The sequence below is a fragment of the Cygnus atratus genome, chromosome 25 (genome assembly GCF_013377495.2).
Source record: "Cygnus atratus isolate AKBS03 ecotype Queensland, Australia chromosome 25, CAtr_DNAZoo_HiC_assembly, whole genome shotgun sequence".
NCBI classification, from domain to species: domain Eukaryota; kingdom Metazoa; phylum Chordata; class Aves; order Anseriformes; family Anatidae; genus Cygnus; species Cygnus atratus.
Window position 1 is genome coordinate 3,285,105 of NC_066386.1, and position 21,871 is coordinate 3,306,975.

The following is a 21,871-nucleotide window of genomic DNA, read 5'->3' on the forward strand; positions in this document are numbered from 1 at the left end:
AGGGTGATGGATGAACCTAGCACAAGCTAATTCTTCTCCTTCCTCTCCCTGCTTTCAGCTTACTACACAATTAAAGGTTACGGACTTAAAGTTTAGGGTCGGGATTGCTCCCTGTAACTTAGGGATGGTTTTATGCTTCCACAGCTAGCAGTCAGACACAAGCAGGATCAGTGCAAAGTTAGGCCTGAAACAGCAGTACCTTGTCAAAAAAGTTGTTACGAAATAACTCAACAGTCTTTAACCCTTCCCCAGGTCCGCTGCTGCACTCAGCCAGGCCATCATGCGGTCCTGCTAGCAGCACAGTGGTACTTAGCCACAACTCTGAGCTTACCTCTTCTTGTGCCTTCACAGAGCAGCAAACAAAGCCCCTGGCACCAGTCATGATGGCATTTTAGTAACAGCTGGCTGGATAAACACGCACTGGCTACAGCTGCTGGTCCCAAGGCAACTGCTGTGATCAGTATTTTTTTTTTCCCCCCACAAAAACTTTATTCAGCTAGATACAAAACAGCGCTTTGCTAGTGTGGATCCTCTCCGTGGTCTGAATGCTCTGATTCCTCCTCCTCCTCCGCCTTGTGTTTTTCCAATTTTGCCATGAGCTCTGAAACACAGGAAGAGGCAGGATGAGACTCCGGGTATGGGAGATGTCCAGCAGCGAAGCTGGGGGCCCACGACCCGTAAACATCCCTCTCCCCAGGAACCCAGGGAGCTACCAGAAGTCACTCGCCTACACAGAGGCTGAGCTAGGAGCTACCACCCTTTGCTGAGGCCAGGGCATCTGATGCTGCAGTCAGGGCAGCACTGACCTGCCGCTGAGAGCCTCAGACAAGCCACTGCTCCCCAGCACCCTCCCCCTGCCCTCAGCAGTCACCTCCCCGAGTTCCTCATCTGGGCAAGCACAAGATGCTCTTTTCACACCCAGAGCCACCCAGGCCCTGACCCGGTGTCTCCAGGCACTAAAGGAAGTTCTGCCTGCAGCCAAAAGCTGCGAGCCCCAGCTTAGGGCCAGGGCAAGCACCACAAACACACATCGGGAACTGGTGCTGTGCAGACGCTCCAGGTGCAAGCCCTCTCCCCCAGGCTGAAGCCCTCTTTCCCTCACCTTTTGCTGGGTTGAAGACGCCGTTGGTTTGCTTGTCACACACGTAACAGCGCTGGGATTTCCGATAGTGCTGGAGGGCACAGCTCTCACAGAAGTAATGCCTACACCTGTAAGGGGAGACAGATGCCACTGCCAGTCACCAGACACAGCTGCTGTGTCCAGGAGTTAAAAACAATTGACTCCTGAGCCCTGAGGGATGCAAAAGCAAGCTACGTGCACAGCTTCCTCTGGAACGCTGGCCCCATGTTTCAGCACTGCTTTACTGACACAAAAGTGATTGCAGAGAACCATCCGTGAGCTCTTACAGGGTCACCACGGGTTCGAGCGCTGAATTTAGCAGGTTGTGGTGTTGCCTGTGGGGAAGTGTGGCGGTATCAGGCAGCCAGCACTGTGGGCGAGGGCTGGCAGTGTGCGGTCCCCTCTGTGCCTTATCCTTGGCCTGTTGCCTTCCCTGTGCTTCCGTTTCTCTGCTCACACCCTGCAGTGTCATTCAGTGTTCAGGAGGAAAGAAAAAACAAGACCTCAAGGGGAAGATGATGCAATCGGGCAGCATCTTTTGGGAATCTAGAAGGCGCTTGGACAACAAAGGCTTGGGATCCCTACCAAGGAGATGCTTCTGATGTAGTTATGAGGCTCCTCGGGTACCTGAGGCTTTCCACGCCCACCCGAAGAGCCACAGCAGACAACAGGCAGGTTCCGCCCACCAGCCTGCAGGCAGTGACTGCCTCCAGTGAATGACTAGTGGACTCGATCCACAACAGATGTTTGGCTCCCCCCTGCCAAAATAACCACTTACTTGGTGACCACGGGGTTCTTGAAGGAACTTCTGCAGATGAAGCATTTGAAAGGCATGTCCTCCTCGTCGCTGCTCACCTCGTAGTTTTCTTCGTCTGCACAAGAGAAAGTTAACCAGACTGGAGCAAGAGCAGAGGCAGCCAGGCCAGCTGATGCGTGGGACGCAAAATATTAAACACGGAGAGAGCACAGCAGGTGGGATTGAATCCCTGCTGGAAACAATAGGGTTCTGGCATCTGGGTGTCACCGATGTCAGTAACGCGCGTGGGACTGAGATATAATTAGCCTAATGAGCCAGCGTGCCTGTTGCTCATCTCACAAGAGCAAATTTTTATAGCAGCAAGTGGGCGACGCAGAAGGGACATATCTTCCAGCCCCCTCCTTTTTAGATTTTTTTTCCAAAGCAGCTGCTACCAAACGCTTCAGCTCCAACTGAGCAGAGACTGCACCCATCCCCGCAACTGCACAGGGGTTCATGAGCAACACTCAGCAGCAGTCCTGGGCCACAGGTATGGATGCTGAGTGAGAAATAATGATGTAGCATGGAAACACTCCAGCTTCGGGGCATCCGTGGGGCAGGAAATGGTTGCACCTCCCCAGCTCCACAGGGCTCACTGCTGGCACTCATACAATAGCCTGCTACACTCTGTACAGACAGGGCAAATAACTCTCCCTGGTGTCAGTCGGTGGTTATCTGAAAGCAGCAGATTTGCTCAGCACTGTCAGTGGTTCCTGGCACTAAGCTTATCCCATAGCAGGGAGTTCCACAGCTTTGTGGAACAGAGTCCTTTCTGTCCAGTATTAATTCAACCCATGGCCTATGCAATGAGACAACGCAGTCCCTGAGTCATGTTCACTCCAGAGTATGAGGGAAGGCAGGACCGTGTAGCCACCACCACGATCAGCTTTGGGAGAGGCAGAGCAGAGGGGTGGTGCCGTACCATTGACTCCGTAGCGGCCTTCATCCAGCTCCCGTTCAATCTGCCAGCCGTGTTTGTAGTCCGAGCGGTCGTGGAGGAATTTGCAGCTGTCTGAGGAGCACAAAGAAAGACAGATCAACACTCTTCGTCCCGCTGCCTAGCTGCCCACAGGACACCTCCTTCAGGGGCAGCGTGAGCTGTGCCCAGGACAAAGTGAAACTTGATTGTTTCCCCACCCAGCCCTGCTCTTCCTCCCAGGGCAGTGCCAAGCAGGCCGATTTCCTCCTCAGGACTGACAGGCCACAAGCACTGTGCTCTGTACGCCACAGCGACAGATCCAGCACTGACCCACGTGGGAAGTGGGATATGGATCAGGAAATCCCATCCCTCCCACAGCCTCAAGTGAGATGAACATTATATCAAACAATTTTGCAACAGCACCACATCCTAGCTCTGCAAACAAGTGCCTGTAAAGCAGTAAGTGCACATCTGCGTGCCACAAACATGGGATCACCAGCTGGACTAGATCCCTTTGGATCCCTCTGCAGACTGGTGCAGCACACATTCAGCTGCAGGCAAGGCCCACTCACCTCCGAAGCCGCAGAACCCCGTTTCTTTGTAATCCTTACAGATGTCAGGCTGGTAGTCCCATCGCACCGTGGCCCGCAAGTGCTCTGGAGCACGGATGGGTCCTTTTCTGAAAGGGTGGGAGAAGGCTCAGGCCAGCTGCGCCGCTGCGGTGGAGAAGGCCCCTGGGGGCCTGGTCAGAACCAGACACCGGACTCATTAGACAGGAACAAGTCGGCAGGATCAGCAAAGTTCAAGCCCCAAACAAGTGCCTTTGGGGACAGCGCCTGAACTCCTCTGTGATCCCACTCCTCCAAGGCTCATCCCAACCTACCTGACCATTCCTGAAGAGGCATTTCCCATGGACGTGTCCTTGGGCTTCACATACTTCTGATAGTTGTTAATACCACGGTAGATTTTATCATCTTCCTTTCCTCTCAGTTCCTAGGAAAGGGAAAAAAAAAAAAGAAAAAGTTATTAAGGGTCAGAAGAGCTTCACACCTTCACGTCCCGGATAGCTTTTACATCTCTGACAACAGTCTCCCAGCCCAGCCCTGCCTTCAGTCAGCAAGGCTGACTGACCTCCTGGATCTTCTGGCTGCGCTCAAAGATGGCCTGGGCATCTTTCTCCTTCTCCGTGTCCAGCTCATACACTGCTGTGGCCCCCATGTCTTCTGGGCCAACGGGTTTCTGAAAAGCAAGAACAACTTTTGACCACAGTGAAGTGAAAACAGAGCTCCCTGGCTACCTGGAGGGTGGGTCACAGAACTGAGCACGGCCTGCTTCACCGTCCAGCAGTTTGTATCTTCCTCTACCACTTGCCAGAGTGAATCCCCTACAGGCTGGATCCAGTGCTTGCAGAAGCCAGGATGATAATTACTGATTGCTCCTGAGTTTTAGCCTGCAAAGTCAGGACATGCTTGTCCTCACTTTACTCCTCAAGCTTAGCCTTGGCTTAGCTAGAAACTGAGCTCAGGTCTCCTGTGTCCAACACTTCAATCATGAGACAATCCTGCCTACACGCAGGATATTACATCCAAACTTTTAACCCAGCTGTGGGTGTCTTGCACTCAGTTTTAATACAGTGATCTGGTTTAGATTCCTCTTGAATGCACCGAACAGACACCTATTCCAGCTCTCCAGGAACAGCTGCAGAGAAACTGAAGAATAATTATAACCAGCCTAAACTGAAAACAAATCCAACTTATACGCCAAAAGCTTCTGGAGCCCGAAGGCTGTCACCTTCTCCTCCTCCTCCTCCTCTCTTCCCATCTTCCTGCAGCAAGTAGCACTAACAATATGCAGCCTCCCCTTTGCAGCAGTGGTGAATAATTACAGCACGAGTTTTCATATTAGTCTCTAATGGGATAAGGAGACCCAAGTCTGATCCCACATCTTTGACTGGGGACAGCTGGACATTATTCCCATTTTATACAGAACAAATGGAGGCACAGAGACTAAGGAAATCAGTCTGAAAAAGAATAAAAAGAATCAATACACCAAACGTTGGTACTTGCTTTTAATACTACTTATATCCTGACCAGACTCTTACTAATGGGCACAATTTCACTGCATAAAGAGGAGAGTTAAGAGAAAAATCCAGTGGGAAGAGCTCCAAACCTTCACAACTGACTTCTCTCCACTGCGGCTGTTAAGAGGACCCTCAGGTGTCCCCTGTCAATCCCAATTAAAAACTGACCTCTCTCGGTAGCTTTTGCCCCATCACTAGTCACAAGAACAAAGATGGGAGCACCTTCTAAATTACTTGAATTCCTTGGGGACGAAGCTGTTCTAAAGCTGTAAACATGAACCTAACAATTAGGTAAACCTGATTCAAGTGCTCCGTCTCCTGAAAACTTTGCGTGACGTTGGGCAAGTTCGATGCCGTCTTGAGGTTTTAACTCCCACCTCTAAGAGAGGACGACCAACCTTATGTGGCCTCCCAGTAACGCAGGGGGCATCGAGAGAATAAACCCAGCATGAGGTGTTTGTGTATGAAGAGGCAAAGGACACGGAAACGCATCTCTAGGTAAAAAGCAAGAGCAGCTGATCCCACATCCACGGAGCCTCTCTGGCCAGCCGAAGCTGCCCTCGCGCCCCGGGACCACCGCCGCGCTCCGTCCTTACCGCGGACCTGGTGGATTTGTACGTGACGCCGATCTCCTTTGAGGGATCCTCGTCCTCGCTGCTGCTCGCTGCGTACGCAGGCCTCTCCTTCGCGCACCGCCTGGTCTGGGGGGCGAGGAGGCAGCGGGGTGAGGGCGGGCAGGACCCTCAGGACCCCCAGGGCGCTGCGCCCCGCCCGGATCAGCGCCCCCCCTCCCCCCTTTACCTTCTGGATCATGGGGTTGGGGGTCTCCCGCCGCCTCTCCTTGCGCACCACCGTGCTGCCCTCCTCGCCGCTGCTCTCTGGGGGAGGAAACCCGGGGCTGAGGGGGGAGCCCGAGGGCCGAGCCCCCCTCCCCCGTCCCAGGACACGGCCACAGGGCGGGCACCGCGACCGCCCCCTCACACCCCTCGGCTCCCCCCGCGCCGTAACAGCCCGGCTCCGGTCCCAGAGCCCCCGCCCCCGGTGACCCTCACCCCCTTCCTGGTCGCTGCTGGGCCGCTTGCGCCGCCCCCGGCCCGCCGCCGGGCCCCGCTTCTTGAAGACGAAGCCGCACACCGGGGCCCCGTCCGCCATCTTGCGGCCTCGCGGCGGGCCGGGCCGGGCGGCCCCGCGCCATGGCGCCCCCTGCGGGACGGGAGGGGCGGGGCAGGGGGCGGGGCCCGGAGGGAGGCCACGCCCCCCTCCTCCTCCCCCTGCCGGCTGCCGGGGGGCCTCGCGCGTCGCCATGGCAACCGGCAGCGCCGCGGGGCTGGGGGGGGTGGGGAGTGTGCAAGGGTGTGTGTGCACGGGGGGGGGTACAAGGGTGTGTGTGCATAGCTGAGTGTGTGCATAGCTGTGTGTGCACATGGGGTGTGGGTGTGCATGGGTGTGGTGTACAAGGGTGTGCATATGTGCATAGCCGTGTGTGTGCATACGGTGTGTGTGTGCATGGGTGTGCATGAGTGTGTGTGTGTGCACATGGGGTGTGGTTGTGGGTGTGCAAGGGGTGTGGGTGTGGGTGTGCGCGCGCATACCTGTGTGTGCATGAGTGTGTGTGCACATAGTGTGTGCGTGCACATGTGTGGGTGTGCAAAGGGTGTGGGTGTGCAAGGGGTGTGGGTGTGCACCGGTGTGTGTGTGCATAGCTGTGTGTGTGCGGGGGGGGGGGGGGGGGGGGGTGCACCGGGGTGTGTGCACAGTGTTGTGCACAGGGTTGTGCATGGGTGTGTGTGTATACGGGGGGGTGTGTGTGCACAGAGCTGTGTGTGCACAGGCATGCAGCCACATGCTTGTGCCTTCACGCACATGCATGTACAGGCGCACACTAGCATGCATGTGCTTCCATGGGTGTGCACGCGTGGCTGTGTGCAAGAGCAGGGGAGCACGTGGCCATGTGCACGTGCATGTGTGGGCTCATAGGTGTGTGTGCGCGTGTGGGAGCATGCACGTGTGTGTGCACGTGTCCATGCATGTGTGCACAAGCATGCTAGCATGCGTGTGCTTTTGTGCAAGTACCTGTGTGCACATGAGTGTGTGTGTGTGTGTGCACATATTTGCACGCTGCCCCCACTGCCGGGCCTGGCAGCAGCGGATTTTATCCAGTTCCTCTTTCCTTTGCCCCCGGTGGCAGCAGGCCCGTTCACCGCAGATGCTGCTCGGGGGACAGAGGTGATGAACGGCATCGCTGCTGCCTCCTCGGCCGGTGAACACCACCTTAAATCCTGTAAACAGATTTTTTTTTGCACAGATTTTTTTTTGCTTTTGTACGGGGATCGATCGCCTGCCTCTGCAGCTGGGAGCAGGCACCGTGCTCGGACCCGGAGCCGTCCCCAGCCCCAGGCTGCACCGAGGAGCCTGAGTGCACCCCAAAGCTCTTCCCACCAGCACTTTTCAAGCTTTGCCTCCATTTCCCCCACACCAGAGGGGTTTGGGAGGTTAAGAAGAAGTCCTTGTGTGCACCAGGGGGTACCCCAAACCCCAGCCCACCTTCCCATCCCCAATTCCCTGCTCCCAGCTTGCTTCTGAGTTCCCTGCAGATTTAACCATTAGTGCTTACCCTCACCATTCCTGCCCCTCTGCCCTATTTCTGGGGAACCCCCAGCCCCCAAACCACAATCAGCAGCAGCAGGGGGGATGCTCAGTTGTGATTCTGCTCACCCCAAATACCCACCCTGGCCACAAAATGCCCGCCGCACGCTCCACCACCCCACGCACGCTCCTAAACCCTCCCGGGGGTAAAACCCAGGTTTCCAAAACCATCAGGAGGCTGGGGGGGGGGGGGAACTGCGGCGGGTCAGATCCTGCAGGATCCTCGAGGGTCAGATCCTGTAGGATCCCTGTAGGATGCCTCGCGTGGCTTCGTGCCAAGCCCAGCGAGCCCACGGCCTCGAGCGAAGCTCACCCGCGCATCGTGGCAGGGAGCCGGGGGGGGGGGAGAGGCTGGGCAAGAGCCGATTTCGGGGGCACCTTCGGAGGGCCGGGGGCTTCGGCATCGCTCTGCCGGCCTGGGGAGGCCGCGGGGAGAGGGCTGGGGGAGGCTGGGGTTAGAGGTTGGCTTCACACAAAGGAGCCAGCGGCTCGAAGCCGGCACGAAGCCGGGAACCAATCACCGCGGCGGCCGAGCGATAAAAGGGCTCGCGAGGCGGCCGTGGGAGCTCGCAGGAAACGCTCCCGCGCCCACAGCCCCGGCCTCTGCAGCGCAGAGAAAGGCACGGCCAAAAGGCACGGCCAAAAGGCACGGCCAAAAGGGACGGCCGGACAGACAGACGGCCAGACCCCACTGGGGCCAAGCCCTCCCGCTCGGCACCTCCGCCGCGGAGCCCAGGCGTATGGTGGGTCTCGCTCTGCCGGGGAGAACGGGGCCGCTGGGTGGGAGACAAAGCTTGGGTGGGCGCCCCGAAATCTGGGGAGCGTTGGGGCTCGCCCAGCGTGGGGATGGCGGCTGGGTTGGGGAGGTGGGGAGGGGGGAAAATGGGGGGGGAGAGGGAAAATGTGAGGGGGGGGAGAGAGGCAGGCACCCAGGGAGAAAGGGATGGGGAGAAAGGAGGGATGTGAAGATGGGGGAGCCCCAAAAGCAGCGCCGCTGGCCAGGGCCACTCAGCAGGTGGGGGTTTCCACCCCCCTTATGCACGGCCCCCCCCCCGGAGGTCAGACCCCCAGGCAGGAGATGCGCCGGGAACTTTTGCTTTGGGAGGAGGCTCAGCCAAGGGGGGGCGCGGGAAGCAGATTTGGGGTGGGGGGAGCACAAGGGGGGCTCTGCTCCCTGAAGGCAGGTGGGGAAAAGGGGTTGCTGCCGGAGCTCCAGGCACCTTTTTTGGGGGGGGGGGGCCGATGCTGCTGGGGAGGGGCAGGGGGCGAGCACCCCAGACCCTGCGTGGGCTGGGGGGGTGCAGGACCTGCACCTGGTGCTTTGTGGGGTGAGCAGGGGCTTGGGGGCGCTGGCACGGCTGCAGCGGGGTCGGGGTTCGCAGCGTTTCGGGGTTCGTGTCCCCGCACTGGGCTGAGCTCCCGCTTTGTTGTGCGCTGCAGTGTGTGCTGGAGGGGGGCTGGACAGATCCATTTTATTAAGCCGATCGGAAGGAGCAGATATGGAAGGGAACCTGTTAGATCCCAAGTCCCTTATCCCCCTCGGCTGATGCCTTCTAATTCCCGGTGATGTGTCTCCCAGCGCCCCATCCTGCCTGGCCCTGAACCTTTCCAGCGACAGGTCTTTCATCACTTCCCTGGGGAGGCTGTTGCACGACTGTGAGATTTAATTACAACACAAATACCCCGAGCTCTGACACAGCCCCGAACAGCCAGGGATCTCCCAGGGCTTCACAAAGGAGAGCAGCTCTGTTTTCAGCCTGGGGAGGGGAAAGGGAACAGAAAAAAAATGCAATGATGTGCCCAGCATCACCCCGAAATTAGCAGCAGAGCTGGGAGCAGCCCCAGGTCTCCTAGGTCGCAGTCCTGCACCGTAACCACCGGCTTTCTCTCTGCAATCCCCTTGGATCACTTGAGACCAGCTAAGCTACCTCGCAGGTCACATTTTTGATCAATTTTTCCACCGGTTTCTGTTCGCGGGGTGGGCAGCAGTTCTGGAAAAGCAGGCTAATTCAGCAGCCTGGATCATGCCTTGGAAGCTGGGCTTTGTCCACCGAAGACATTGCGCGAGGGCTCTCCCAGGGAAGACATCTGGTGCCCCAGCTGAGCTGCCACGTATTTAAGGCCAGGAAGAGCATGTCTGCAGCATTGTTAATGCAGATTAAAAAATAATAATTGCAGGGTAACTGATTGAGCGTAGTCTGAAACTGCCCCCGCGTTAATGCCCTTCCTCAGTGGGAGCCCCGCAAGAATCAAATCCCCGTTAGGAAGCGAGGGTCTGCAGGGACCCCCGTGGGCCAGCGCAGCACAGGGTGCGAAGTGACGGGATGCATCTTCGTTTTCACCAGGCTCAAAACAAGGCTGCTGACCTTTTTTGGTCAACAGAAGTCCCACGAGACTTCTCGTTAGGGAAGGGAGTTCCACTTCTGGTTTCCTTCGGCGTGTCAGCTCTGCGAGCCTACAGATACCCCCTTCAGGCCCAGCTGCGGTGGGGTTTTTCCTCTCCTTTTTGCCCATCCTCAGCTTTCAGAGCGTTGCCCATTGTCAGGCAGCTGCCATGTTCCCAGAGGTGTCCGCCTTTCACTTTCCAGCTAAGTCATTTCTATCTGCCGTCTGGGGGTGTTGCAGAGCTTACCTAGCTGCTAGCACAGCGCTGGGATGGAAAACATTAAAGCTGGGTGAAGGGATTATTGCAAACACTACTAAACACAAGTTAGATGTGTTTTTCACTCCTCTGGTGTGCCCATAACCCTCTCCATATGGCCGGCTCAAGGGTTTTCAGACACAAGAGCCTCAACAAGCCCTGGTGTGCCCTGGCACAGCCTCTCCAGGGCTCGCTTTGCCCGGCGCGCTCTTTCTTCGCTCCGCTGCAATCCCATTGCTTTGCAGAGCCCCAGCCCACGCCGGGCTGTATGGCATCTTGAATCCTACAAGAGGGGACAGAGGTGAAGGCTGAACGGAGAATAGACGGGTCAGCTCAAAAAGAAAGAGCTTTTTTGAAACTTGACATGTGAATGCCATTTTTGGTGGCTTGAGTTTTTGGATGCAATCCGTGTGTTGGGCAGCAAACGCGGGAGAGCACAGCAGCACTCAGGGCTGGTGTGGAGGGACCATGGGAAGAGGTTGTGCTGTGGTTTCGGTTTCTGGAGCAGAACTCACCCCTGCTCTTGCTGCAGGTGGTGGAGCAGCACCAGCTCCCAGGCTGATGGGGCTCTCAGAGTTCTGTTCAAGATATGAGCTAACCCACGTAGGAAGTGCAAGTACAAAGTCCGGTGATATTCCAAGGGAGGAGATCAGCCAACATAACACTTACAGGTTATGTTTGGGGAAAGGGGAAATTATGGGAAGTTACAAGTCCATTGGTTGGAATACAATAAAAAGCAAGTTTCTAGGATAGGTTTTGGAAGAGGAATTAAAGGTTGGGAAGCAGAATGAAATGCAGCGTGGTTTCAACACAGATCATGTCAAGTTGCCTCAGTATCTTCTTTGGATGTGATAACCAGCTTCCAAAACAACGTGGGCTAATGGGTCCACAGTTAAGGAAAGCCCTCGGTACACTGCCCCAGGGAAATGACTTCAGGTGGAGATAGGAAAGAGGATAAAGACGAGCCAGCAAAATGGAAAGAGGACATTTGGATCCTACCCCAAGGAGAGGTCTAAAAATTGAACATGTTAGCAGTCCCTTTAGTGCTCAGGTGAGTTGGAGCAATGCTGGCAGGACACAGGAGGTCTGCTTATGGGGAGGAAAAACAGATCAGCAGAGAGGAAGGTGAGCCAGATTCCTAGAAATGGCTCAAGGAGAGCTGAGCTGAGAGCTGAGCCCGGGGAGCTGCAACAAGAAGCTGCTGTAGGCAGGGGGACCTCAGCAAGTGGAGGGCACTTGCCTGTGAAGAAGTGAAGAACAATGAGCATCTAGGATCACTGGCAGAGGTGAGAGAAGAAAACATAAGGCCAGATGTTTTCTGTGGTGCCAGAGAAGTATTCGTACCAAGAGATAAAGGTCTGACATTTCCTCCAGTGCGGGGCATCCGCCCGCCTGCAGCAAGCCACCAAAGTAGCTGGAGGACTGGAGAACAGAGTAAAAGGGGTTGGCTTCTCCTGGTGAAAGAGGAGGCCGATAGGCACAGCCTTTACAAATACTTTTGGGAAGCAAACATTAGGGTGGGCAAACTGGGAGCATAATGCCAGGAAACGGATAAACATTTAGGCAGGAAACCAGAAGGTGAGGTTTCCAGGTGGAACATGATGAGGCTGTAGAAGGGATTATGGAAAAACGAGAAGGGAAGGGAGGGAGCATGGCCTGCTGTTTGCCTCCCATGCCTCTTTGCACCAGGTTTATATGGCACTTGATTAGTACCATGCTGCAGAGCTTCCAGGCCTTTCTCCCTGTGACGTGTTCTTGCCTAATGTCCAATCTGAACCTCGCAACCTGCAATTTTGGCCATTGCTGCTTGCTCTATCATTAATGAGAAAGGTTCGTCTCTGCCTGGAAAAGAGGCTCATCCCAGCCTCCCAGCGCGCTTTCTGCTGCATTTGTCCACTCAATCTTGACTCATAGCAAGACAGGAGATCCCAGGGCGCAGAGACTCTCTTCAGACCTTAATCTTTCAGGGATGCCATAAAACATGGCCACGGGCCAAGGAATGGGCTGCTCCATGCTTCAGTTTCCACTCCTGGAAAATGGATGGATCCCAGCAGCATCCTCCTGCCTCAGCTGCCCCCTCCAAGCAAGGCAGGGGCTGGACCAGCCTGGATCCCCTTGCCCTGGTCCTTCCAGGGCTGTGACCTCCTCTGGGAGGCAGAGCCGGGCAGGGCTGAAGGTGGGAGAGCAGAAGGGGTGGGCAGGGGCTCCCCTTGGGCTTGCTCCTCGCGTGCGTGGGTCCCCCTGTCGGTGCCCTGACAAAGGCAGCCCTGTTCGTCCCCACAAGTATTCCTTGTCAGCATCCCTCAGCACTTCGGCTGCAGATTTCCTGCCCACTGGCAGCCTTTCAGGAGGCAGCCCAGGCGCGGGACGTGGATGGAAAGGGGATTAGTGGGGCAGGCTGGTGGAAGGTAGTGCGGGGCTGTGGGGTGCGGGCAGGAGCAGCTCGGGGTGGCGGGGCTGAGCCGGGCAGGGCTGTCTGCACCAGTGGCACTGTTGGTCCTCCCTGGAGTGCTTTGTCCTGAGTCAAAGCATCCCGAAGCTGATACTGGTGAGGTCAAGTGGTTGGCTTGAAGCCACACAAGGAGCCAAGATCTGAAGCTGACAAAGTCTTCCATGGCCAAGGCTGGAGTCACGACCACTGGGCTCACTCCACCGTCCCCCCACAAATGCAGCTCGCTCTCTCCTTCCATGCTTGAGAAGCTGAATCAGCACCGGAGGTGCTGAGCCCCCTGGTCAGGTGCTGGCCCGTTTGATGCTGGCTCTTCATGGTGTAGTTTGGCTGTGATGCCCCAGGGCCGTAGGAACAGGGCCCAGCTGTGCAGCGAGTTGGTGACCCCCAGGCTTGGGGTTGGCCTCATCCAGCTCCTTCCCTGCAGCCCTGCCACAAAGCCAGGCGCTGAGCTGGTCAGTGGCTGGCCTGCGTGTGTAAGCTGCACTGATCCTGCACACGATCGTGGGGACATTTGTGGTGCTCATTTTCATGGGGAAGAGGCTTGACAGCCTCTCCGAGGTGTTGAGCCCCTGCCCGTGCCTTGCCGTGCTGCCCGGGACGCTCAGCATCCTCCTGGGACACGGGGAAGGAAGGGGCCCGGATCCCCTGTGCTGCGTTTGGTTTTTGGGAAAGCCTCTTGCCGTGGCCCAGCGATCCCAGCAGTAAACATTCACTTCACAGGGCTGCTAATGGGAACCATATGGCAGAGAGGGGCCTCTCGCCCTCTGCAGTCACGTTGCTTTCCTGTAGCGGAAACCCTTCGGCTTTCGGAGAGGCGTTCAGCCAGCAGCGGGCTGCTCCGCGCTGGGGGCCCCGTGGGACCAGGCTGGCAAGGCACTGAGGGCAGCCTGGGCGGCCCTGCTGGTTTAGGAGAAGGGGGGAAAAACCCCACGCCTGGCCTGGCTGCTTTGGAGGCAGGTTGTGGTCGGGGGGATGCCGCCATCCTCCAGTCGGTTGGGGAATTTCCTGGAGGGGCCACTCCAAACGCTTCCCTGTCCTTAACGTCTGTCCCCAGGGGCCAAGCAGGAAGGTGAGCGGGGACGGAAGAGGCTGCAGGACAAACGCTGCTGTGAGCAGGCCGCTTCTGGGCTGAGCACTGCCTTCCTCAGCCCAAAGAGCTCCTTGGTCAGTGCCAAAAGGCAGAGCTGCGGCGCTTCTCCGGCTGTTTTCACAGGGCGGCAGGCACATGTCCCCTGCAGGTGCCACACGAGCTCCAACCCTGAGGTCCTGAGCTAAAAACGAGCTTGCTGAGAGCACCAAGAAAGCCCCCAGAGCCAGGCTGGGCACTGCTGGCAGTGAGCTGTGAGCAGGTGGAGCTGGCAGCTTGGGTGCTGAGCGCATCCTGCTGGCCCCAGTGCCACCGAGACCCAAACCCCTGTGAGACCCAAACCCCTGTGAGACCCAAACCTCTCTGAGACCCAAGCCCCTCTGTGCTCGCCACACTGTGGCCACCAGCGCTGCTGCCAGGCTGCTCCATCCCCCTGGGCGGAGGGCACAAGCCCAGTCTGGAGGGTCATCAGACGCAGGAAGAGCAGCATGTGTAGGGTGAAGGTGTTCTCATGCCATCCTGAGCCCAAAATTGCTGGCTGCATGATTAGGAGAAGTCAGTACTGTGTCCTGCTCTTCCTGGGCCGGGTAGGTGGCTAAGAGGCTTGGGGCACAAAGGTTTGGAGAAGTCAGATCTAGCAGTTATAGTGCCAGCCTTCAGCACAGCCTTGGCCGTGACTTCCTTGCCTTGCCACAGATGCTGTCCTGTGGTCCTCAGAAAATCGGTGAGCCCCTCCAGCGCGCTGGGCGATTGCCCTGGCAATGTGAAGACTTCCCAACACCTATGTGGCAATGTGTCCTTAGGCAAAGCCTGTGCCACTGGGGTTCCTCTGCGTGTGTTTACTGCCTGGGGCTCAAATCCCCCCCTGTACAGACCAACCCCTCCCTGAAACAGCGATGACAGCAGCTGGGAGCCTCTGAGAATCCCTCCTGTGGTCTCGAACTCGTTGTGTTTCCCTTATCGCTTCAGCACACCCTTCCCCTGCAAGATTTGTACTCCTGCCTCCTGCCCCGCGGCAGGAAGGACGTTTAGCAACTTCTGCTCGTGTCCGCGGGGCTGCTACGCCACAGGGATCAAAACAAAGCCTGGGAGAGCGTGGGTACGGGGCTGGGAGCAGGGTGTGCGGGGAGGGATGGGGGCAGAGGGATGGAGGGCATGGAGGGTGGGTCTGGGGGGGAGAGCATCAAACCGCGGGTCAGGTTAACTGCGACGGTGTGGAAAGGAACAGGGTTTGGGGCCTGGGGGGAGGCTGCATGTGGGAAAAGAGGTGAAGGGAAAAACAGGAGGTGGAAGGAGCCAGGGAGTGTGTGCGTGTGGGGGAGAGGGGTGGAGAGGGGGGAAAATGGGGAGGAGGCAGCTGGGGTAGGGGAGGGAGATGAGCTGTGAGGGGAAGGGGAAGGGAAGCTGGGGGTGGAGATGTGTTTGTAGGGGAGAGGGCGAAAGGCAGGTGAGAAGGGCGAGGGTTGTGCATCTGTGCTCGAGGCACGTGGTGGGTGCAAACCAGCAGGGTTTTCTGGGTTCCTCAGGCTCCTCTTAGGGTCTGTGCTGTGCTTTAGGCACCGTGCACACCCCCGAGGTGTCAGAGTGGAGGTGCTGCACCAGGACACGGTGGGCAGAGAGGGGCCGTGGGCTCGGACTGCACCCCCAGCCCCGTTTGCCCAGCCCACGGTGCGCATGGGCCATGGCAGCCGCCTGTGTGCACCAACACCCGCCCTGCTCGTGAGCAGGAAATAACAAGTGAACCGCAGAGGAGACGGGAAATGATTTAGGTAAAATCGGAGTCGTGTTCTCAGCCGGAGCTCTGAAACATTTGCAGCAGGGGCTGCCCAGCCCCTTGGCCTGCGAGGGTGAGCCTGGCTCCTCTGCTGCTGCCCAGGACCCGGAGCAAAGCTGAACTCTGAAAGCAGACACTAATTTTGGGTGCTCAGCTGGGCGCTGCTCACGCCTGAAACCAGCTGAGGAGTGTTGGGACTTTCTGGGGACCAAAGAGCCCTCCAAACCCCAAACCCAAGATCAGCAAGAGCGTGGAGTGCTGGCTTGCCAGCCCCCAGCACCTCTCTGTCCCTGCAGAGCCACCCCTTTGCTCCCATTTGCACCCAGGACAACATGGGGGGGTCGGGGGTTAAGGCCACGGGTTCAGCATCCGGTGCTCTGCTCCTCCCTCTGCACCTCGTGGTGCTCAGCTCCGCATGTGCAGAACAGGGCTCATCAACCCTGACCTTTTTTGGGTGTTTTGAAGTTAAGGTGCAACGGGGAAACCCCCGTGAGGATGTCAGTGCCTTTTTGTCTTGTACCAAAGGAGGTAGTTTGCAATGCTTGTGGCTTTTTTTGTTTTGTTTTGTTCTGTGCTGCATTAAAAGCGGTCAGAGGCGCGTTGAACTCAGCCTCCTGGACGCTCAGCACATCACCTGGAGGCCACGGCCTCTAAGGGAACTGCTCTCAGCCTCAAGGCAACGTGGGCACCCCGAAAGGACAAAGTCCCCGTCACCCACTCCGCTGAGCTGTGATCTCTGTTCAGCGAGGCTTTTCTGGGCCACATTTAGACTAAAATCACTATCTTTGTGATTTTAGCATCGCCAATCCTTTGGTGGCTGCATCAGTGAAACTCCGGGCTCTAGTTTCACTGCCTGGGCAGGACAGCAGCTCTGGCTGGAAGCTGCATCCTTTATCCTCGCTGCCAACAGCTTGGCCATTGCCTGGTAATCGCCTTCTACGCGTGGTTTGGAGGCTGTTTGCAGAAGCTGTCACATTTACACGTCTCCCTCTGCCATCCTAGCCCAATATCTTTGCATAGGAAAGGGGACTAGAGGTACTGAGCTGCATGCTAGGCTCAGCTCAGCACCCAAAATCGCCTGCCAGGTTCCTAACCCAGCCGTACCCCAGACCTGCACCTCCTGCCGGGTGTGCCCCAGGAATCCCGTACCCCAGAGGCTGCCCCGACCCCACAGAGCAAGCTTTGAGCAGGAAGCGGCTCCTGCAGAGCCGAGCAGCTGCTGGGTTTGGGGTGACGAAACCGGCCTCATCCTGCTGACATTTCCTTTCCAGGTGTTGCAAGAGGCCGCCTTGCACCACTCAGCCACCTCCCCAGGGACCGTCGGGCCACAGGCTTCAAGCTCAGGATCAAGCGGACGGAGGAGGGCAAGGGACCATGTTCCAGGCCACGGAAGCCACCAGCAACCCCCCGGCTCATGTACGTCGCGTCCCCTGTGGTTTGTATGCGAATTTCCAGACCAGCTGGGTTTGTTCTCGGGGTGGAAGGTTGGGCATGGAAGCTGTGTGCAGGACTTGGCATTTTAGAGCCATCAAAGGCGCAGTCGCTGCTACTGAGACATGAGGACCAGGGGCAGGGATGTTCCAGCAGAAGGTGCTGTTTGCTGAGCACGTTGCGGAGCCAGCATCCCGGCGCTGGCCCAGCCCGTTCCTCACCCTGCTCTTGTCTTGAGTTGCCGGCTGTTTGTTTGTGTTTCCATGGCTTTCGGCGATCACAATTGAGAGCATGCGAGCTGCTTAGGGTTGGAGCGATCGAAGATGGAAAAACATAAAAGCTCAAGAACATCCCCTGCTGGGACAGGATACGGCCCTTCCCCGGGGGAGGATGGATCAGATACGAAATAGATAGTGAGCCTGATCGGAGCCAGGAGGCTGCCGAGAAGTGACGAGCGGCAGTGGATTGCCTGTAGCCTTGGGAACGGATGCGATCCAGCTCCAAAGCAGCAGCGCTTTCCTTCGCTCTGGTCAGCTGAGCCTAGGAAGAGTACATCAAACCCTAACCTCCGGAGAGCACCGGGGGTTGCTTTAGCAGTGCCGAGGGACGCAACCGGTTTTACGCGGCCCGAGTCTCCCCGCTGCCTGTGTCCCTCTGTTGATTTTGGCTTTCTCCTCCAGCCTTGTGCAAGCAGGAGGGAGAAAAATCACGGCGCAGACCTCAGTCAGTGCGAGCAGCTGGGAAACGTCTGAAGAGGCAGCTTAGCGAAGTGAGAGCTTCCTGTGTGTCTCTTAGACAAACCGCTTCCAAAAATACAAAGGAGAAATGGAGGAAGGGCAGAGCAGGGGGAATGGGGGTGGGAGATCACGCTGGGGGCAGAGAGCTGGGGCGCGTTGCCTAAGCAGAGCTAAGGCAGTGGCAAGGGAAGGACGAGGAGGCAGTGGGGTGATGCTCCCAGGTCACTGCCCTGGGAACGAGGAGTGCAGAGGATGAAGGAAGCTGTCGCAAAGCAGCCCCGGCTGGCTCACACCGCCTAAAAAACGCACTAAAAAATGCACCCTTTGTTCCCGACTGAAAGAAGAAGGGGGTGTTTTCGTCAGTGCAAAGGGAGGCTGAAATACTTGCAGGTGACTGAGCCAGGGGGCAAGCGAGGAGGAGGAGGAGAGGGAGGTGATGGGCTGTTGCAGCTGCAGACCAGAGGGACTTCACGATGGGACCCCTGTGGATGTGCAGAGACCACGCTTGGAGGTGCTGGGGGCAGAGGTTTGGGCACCTCAGTGCCTGCATCTGCCCTGCTGCTCCCCCCACAGCTGCAGGGGCTGAGCAACGTCCCCCCGCCAAGCAGCTGAAGGCAGCAGAGCACATCTTTAGCCCTGCCTGTGCCCCGTTCCCCCTCCTGCCCCATACACGTGGAGTCTGCGGGGGTTTTTGAAAGCTTTTCGGTCTCAGCCACGGCGCTGGCGTTTCCTGCGCAGCGCAGCAGCGCCTGGCTGATAGCAGCGCCAGCAGGGGAGCTCAGACACAAAACATCCGGCGAGGGGCACCCAGCACAACGCACTTTGTGAGGGCGAGGGGCACCCTGGATGTGCCACGGGGACACGGCCAGCCTGGCACCCTCCCACTGCAGGAAAAAACCTGGCTGAGCCCGGTGCACCTCCAGCACGAGAAGCGTTAATTATCGCTCTGCAGCCCCGTGGGGTAAATAGTTGTTGGGCAGAAGGGACACGAGCAGCATCTCACACCCAAACACAGCTGTTGTTAGCTAAGGGGCTTACCAGGCAGCACGTGATGCTTCCCAGTGCGGGTCAGAGAGGGGTTTTGCTACAGGGCCTGCTGCAGCCCCTCTGCAAAGCCCTTTCCCCCTCTCTGTCCAAGGGATCTTGAAGCAGGGTTGCTTCAGCTGCACTCCTCTGCTTCGCTGAGGGGCTAATGCCAGCCCTGTGGGCCTGAGATGTGCATGGTAGGTAGCCAAGGACAGTGATTGCCTGCAGATGGGGAGAGCTGCACGATCCCGGGGCTGTGCTCTGCAGTGCCAACAGCGTGGCACCCCCTGGGTCTGTGCTCATGTGCTGCCTCTGCTAAAAAAAAGCAGCTGGTGTGTTTGCTACGTCTTGGTCCCAGACGAAACAAAGCCGTGGCATGTGCTGTATCCAAGCCTCAGTGAGCAGTGCTGGATGGCAGAGCTGGCCGCTCTGTGCCCACGGCCCCAGGGAAGTCCCACGGCCTCCTGGTGCGAGTTCGCTCTCTGCAATATATAAATGACTTTCCCTCTTTTTCTATTTTCCTTTCCTCCTTCTTGTCACTTCAGGAAAAGCAGCACAGTGCAAGCAGTCACTTGCACACTGGGACCTGATTGAGGTCACGGCCTCTGGGCAAATGAGTTCAGAGACTGTCACCAGGTGCTGTGATGGCCAGGCAGAGGCTGCTGGCATGCCCCAAGATCCTGCTGCTCAGCTGCCCTTACAAATCCTCTGCTGCTCCTCCTTTAGCACAGCTCAGCACCGAGCCCCTTAGTCCAGGCTCTCATTTTGATTTCTCTGCTCCATCTCTCCTTAGGAGGCAAAGAACAACTCAGGAGGCAGCACGGTGCAGCGCTCCAAGGTACCTACAGCTTTACTGTGCTCTTCTGCTTCATGGCGAGGGGGAGAGGATGGAAACCTAAAGCCTGAGCACCAATCCAGCCCAGCGTCAGCGGAGGCGACGGTGGGCTGTTTCAGGCTTACCGGTGCTCCAGCAAATGGTAGCAGGGATGATGTGGAAGGTGGCTGCACGGTGAGATGGGCACCAGACCACCAAACCCCCTTCCTCACCCTCTTTCCCTTTGCTCTCCCCTTGCCCAGTCCTTCAGCCTGAAGGCGCAGGTGAAAGAGATGTGCACTGCCTGCCAGAAGACCGTCTATCCCATGGAGCGGCTGGTGGCGGATAAATTTGTCTTCCACAACGCCTGCTTCTGCTGCAAGCACTGCCACGCCAAGCTCAGGTGAGCCGTGCCGGGTATCGCCGAGCCGGGGCAGGGGAGGCTCTTCCAAAAAGTGCACCCGCCTGCCCACCGCAGCCCCTCCTCTTGTAGGGAAGGGATAGGCCCTCGATCTCCCGATCACAGCATGAAGGGCTGTGGTCCCATCTGGTCCCAAGTCCCAGTTTAATCCCACCTGGTACGGGAGAAGAGTTTTTCCCCTCGAGAGCAGGGATAGAGCCCCACGGGGATGCCAGAGCTTCCTCCTAGGTGACACAGGGCAAAGCCTGAGCCGCCCTGCAGGACCCCTCTTTGCAGCCCCTTCAGGCTGCTCACAGCAGCCCCAAGACCCCAAGCAGCCCGGAGCAGGCAGCTGGCCCTTCCTGCTAAGGGGCAGCATGTTCCCTCCTCCTTCTTCCCCTCTCTGAGCCTCCCAGCCCCCCGGCACCCCCAGCTGTGCCCCGCTGCCCACCCAACCCCTTCTCCTTCCCCAGCCTGGGCAGCTACGCGGCGCTCCACGGGGAATTCTACTGCAAGCCCCACTTCCAGCAGCTCTTCAAGAGCAAAGGCAACTACGACGAGGGCTTCGGGCGCAAGCAGCACAAAGAGCTGTGGGTGCACAAGGAAGTGGAGAGCGGGACCAAGACGGCGTGAGTGGGACCCAGCCCAGCCTTCCCTGGATGGAGCCCAGCAGAGACGGCGCGGAGCACTGCTGAGCCGGCAGCTAACTGAGCTGATGTAAAGCAAAGGGGACCCCAAGCACCCGTGGGCGGTAAGGGAAGGGAGGCAGCCCGATTTTGAGGCCTCTGGAGGATGTCTAGAAGGGTCATGCAGACCCTAAGGACAGGGCGGAGGTGAGTGGGGTGTAGCCCCCAAACCTGAAGCCCTCTCTCCCTGATGAGATCAGACCAGAAGCACTTGCCCCCATGGGAATGCCCCAGCCCTGTTCACACATTTCAGGCCTGCTACAATGGAAAAGGAGACCTGGGGGCTAAGAGCCAGCCCCAACCTAGCCTGTAAGTTAGAGCAGAGCTCCCAGCTCCTGCCACACCGATTCTGCCTTGTTGGGGCTCTGAATAAGGAGGGTCTTTGGTTTACATCAGCTCCGTTCAGCTGGGATTGTTCAGCCTTAAGGATGTTGCCCTGCGACTGTTTAACAGTGTCTGTCTTTTTTATATTTGCCTTTCTTTGGTACGTTCTGCGTTGGAGCCCAGCAGGGCTTCACGTGTGACACTGCGCCATGCGCTCTTTTATTTTTGTAATACAAGGTTTCCAAGCCTTCCCTGTCTTGTCCTGTGTTCCCAGGGACACGGGGAGGTGGGAGCAGCGGTCAGGTCTGGGCAGCTGCTGTGGAAAGAGCTCCTGCCCATAAAGTCCCAAGAAACTATTCCTGGGTGTGGAAATCCTGAGTGATGTGAAATCCTGAGCAGCATCACTACCCTGCGAGCTACAAGCCCCAACCCGAAGCTGCAGCTGTAACCACATCAGCTTCCACATGGAGCCCAGACCACCCTCAAAGGGAATTCACTGCCACGTGAATTATATCTGCCCTTTTGCCCTGCGTACACTTTGTGGCTTGCTTGCTTCCCCTGGCAAGATCTGTCAGGCTGGAGATCTAGTGCAATGGAATTAGGGAAAGCAGGTGGGTTTGCATTTAATTATAATTTACCTGCTGCCTCCACACACACGGATTTACAAGGCTAGCTTGAAAGAGAAAGCAGTGAGGAACCTCATGGCTTTAAATACTGCGGGAGTTGGGCCTTTCAGGGCCTGATCAGAGCCCAACACCAGCTCCTGCTGAGGTCCTGTCCACCACCAAATGCTGCTGGAGAACCCAGACCCAGCCAAGAAACCACCGAAGAGGGGAAGAGATGGGGATGGGCCGGGAAACCGACGGTGCCTCTTCAGATGTGTCTTAGCCCAGGTAACTGTGGTGCTCCTCCCGGGGGAGCTGGAGGCCTCAATACTT

General features: G+C 57.5%; 2 protein-coding genes across 5 annotated transcripts; one reads left to right on the top strand and one right to left on the bottom strand.

Annotated features, from left to right (window-relative positions):
* Nucleotides 1-463: 463 nt before the first annotated feature.
* Nucleotides 464-6,125, bottom strand: LOC118258881 (E3 ubiquitin-protein ligase RNF113A-like). Its single transcript, XM_035567984.2, has 10 exons — nucleotides 5,968-6,125; nucleotides 5,717-5,793; nucleotides 5,512-5,616; nucleotides 3,967-4,074; nucleotides 3,719-3,828; nucleotides 3,408-3,514; nucleotides 2,839-2,928; nucleotides 1,899-1,992; nucleotides 1,103-1,209; nucleotides 464-601 (listed from the first exon to the last, which is right to left on the bottom strand). The coding sequence occupies exons 1-10, from the start codon at nucleotides 6,065-6,067 to the stop codon at nucleotides 519-521; spliced, it is 981 nt and encodes a 326-aa protein (XP_035423877.1). The 5' UTR covers nucleotides 6,068-6,125; the 3' UTR covers nucleotides 464-518.
* Nucleotides 6,126-8,103: 1,978 nt separating this feature from the next.
* Nucleotides 8,104-21,184, top strand: LIMD2 (LIM domain containing 2). Of its 4 annotated transcripts, XM_050715419.1 has the most exons (6): nucleotides 14,794-14,840; nucleotides 15,298-15,510; nucleotides 16,787-16,931; nucleotides 19,503-19,547; nucleotides 19,787-19,926; nucleotides 20,397-21,184. In XM_050715419.1, the coding sequence occupies exons 3-6, from the start codon at nucleotides 16,890-16,892 to the stop codon at nucleotides 20,554-20,556; spliced, it is 387 nt and encodes a 128-aa protein (XP_050571376.1). In that variant the 5' UTR covers nucleotides 14,794-14,840; nucleotides 15,298-15,510; nucleotides 16,787-16,889; the 3' UTR covers nucleotides 20,557-21,184. The 4 variants fall into 4 exon arrangements, with proteins under 4 accessions (XP_035423872.1, XP_050571378.1, XP_050571377.1 ...); XM_035567979.1 differs by lacking the exons at nucleotides 14,794-14,840; nucleotides 15,298-15,510 and adding an exon at nucleotides 8,104-8,304; XM_050715421.1 differs by lacking the exon at nucleotides 15,298-15,510 and having other exon boundaries at nucleotides 14,767-14,836.
* The last annotated feature ends 687 nt before the right edge of the window (nucleotides 21,185-21,871 follow it).

What these genes read in the sequence shown, in the direction of transcription:
- LOC118258881 (XM_035567984.2), bottom strand. Translation starts at nt 6,067, where the DNA reads ATGGCGGACGGGGCCCCGGTGTGCGGCTTCGTCTTCAAGAAGCGGGGC. An exon ending in GCAGCCAGAAGATCCAGGAG is followed by an intron (nt 3,829 to 3,966) that starts GTCAGTCAGCCT and finishes TCCCTTTCCTAG; the next exon opens with GAACTGAGAGGAAAGGAAGA. An exon ending in AGGCCGCTACGGAGTCAATG is followed by an intron (nt 1,993 to 2,838) that starts GTACGGCACCAC and finishes TCTCTTGTGCAG; the next exon opens with ACGAAGAAAACTACGAGGTG.
- LIMD2 (XM_035567979.1), top strand. Translation starts at nt 16,890, where the DNA reads ATGTTCCAGGCCACGGAAGCCACCAGCAACCCCCCGGCTCAT. An exon ending in CCAGCAACCCCCCGGCTCAT is followed by an intron (nt 16,932 to 19,502) that starts GTACGTCGCGTC and finishes ATCTCTCCTTAG; the next exon opens with GAGGCAAAGAACAACTCAGG. An exon ending in CACTGCCACGCCAAGCTCAG is followed by an intron (nt 19,927 to 20,396) that starts GTGAGCCGTGCC and finishes CTCCTTCCCCAG; the next exon opens with CCTGGGCAGCTACGCGGCGC.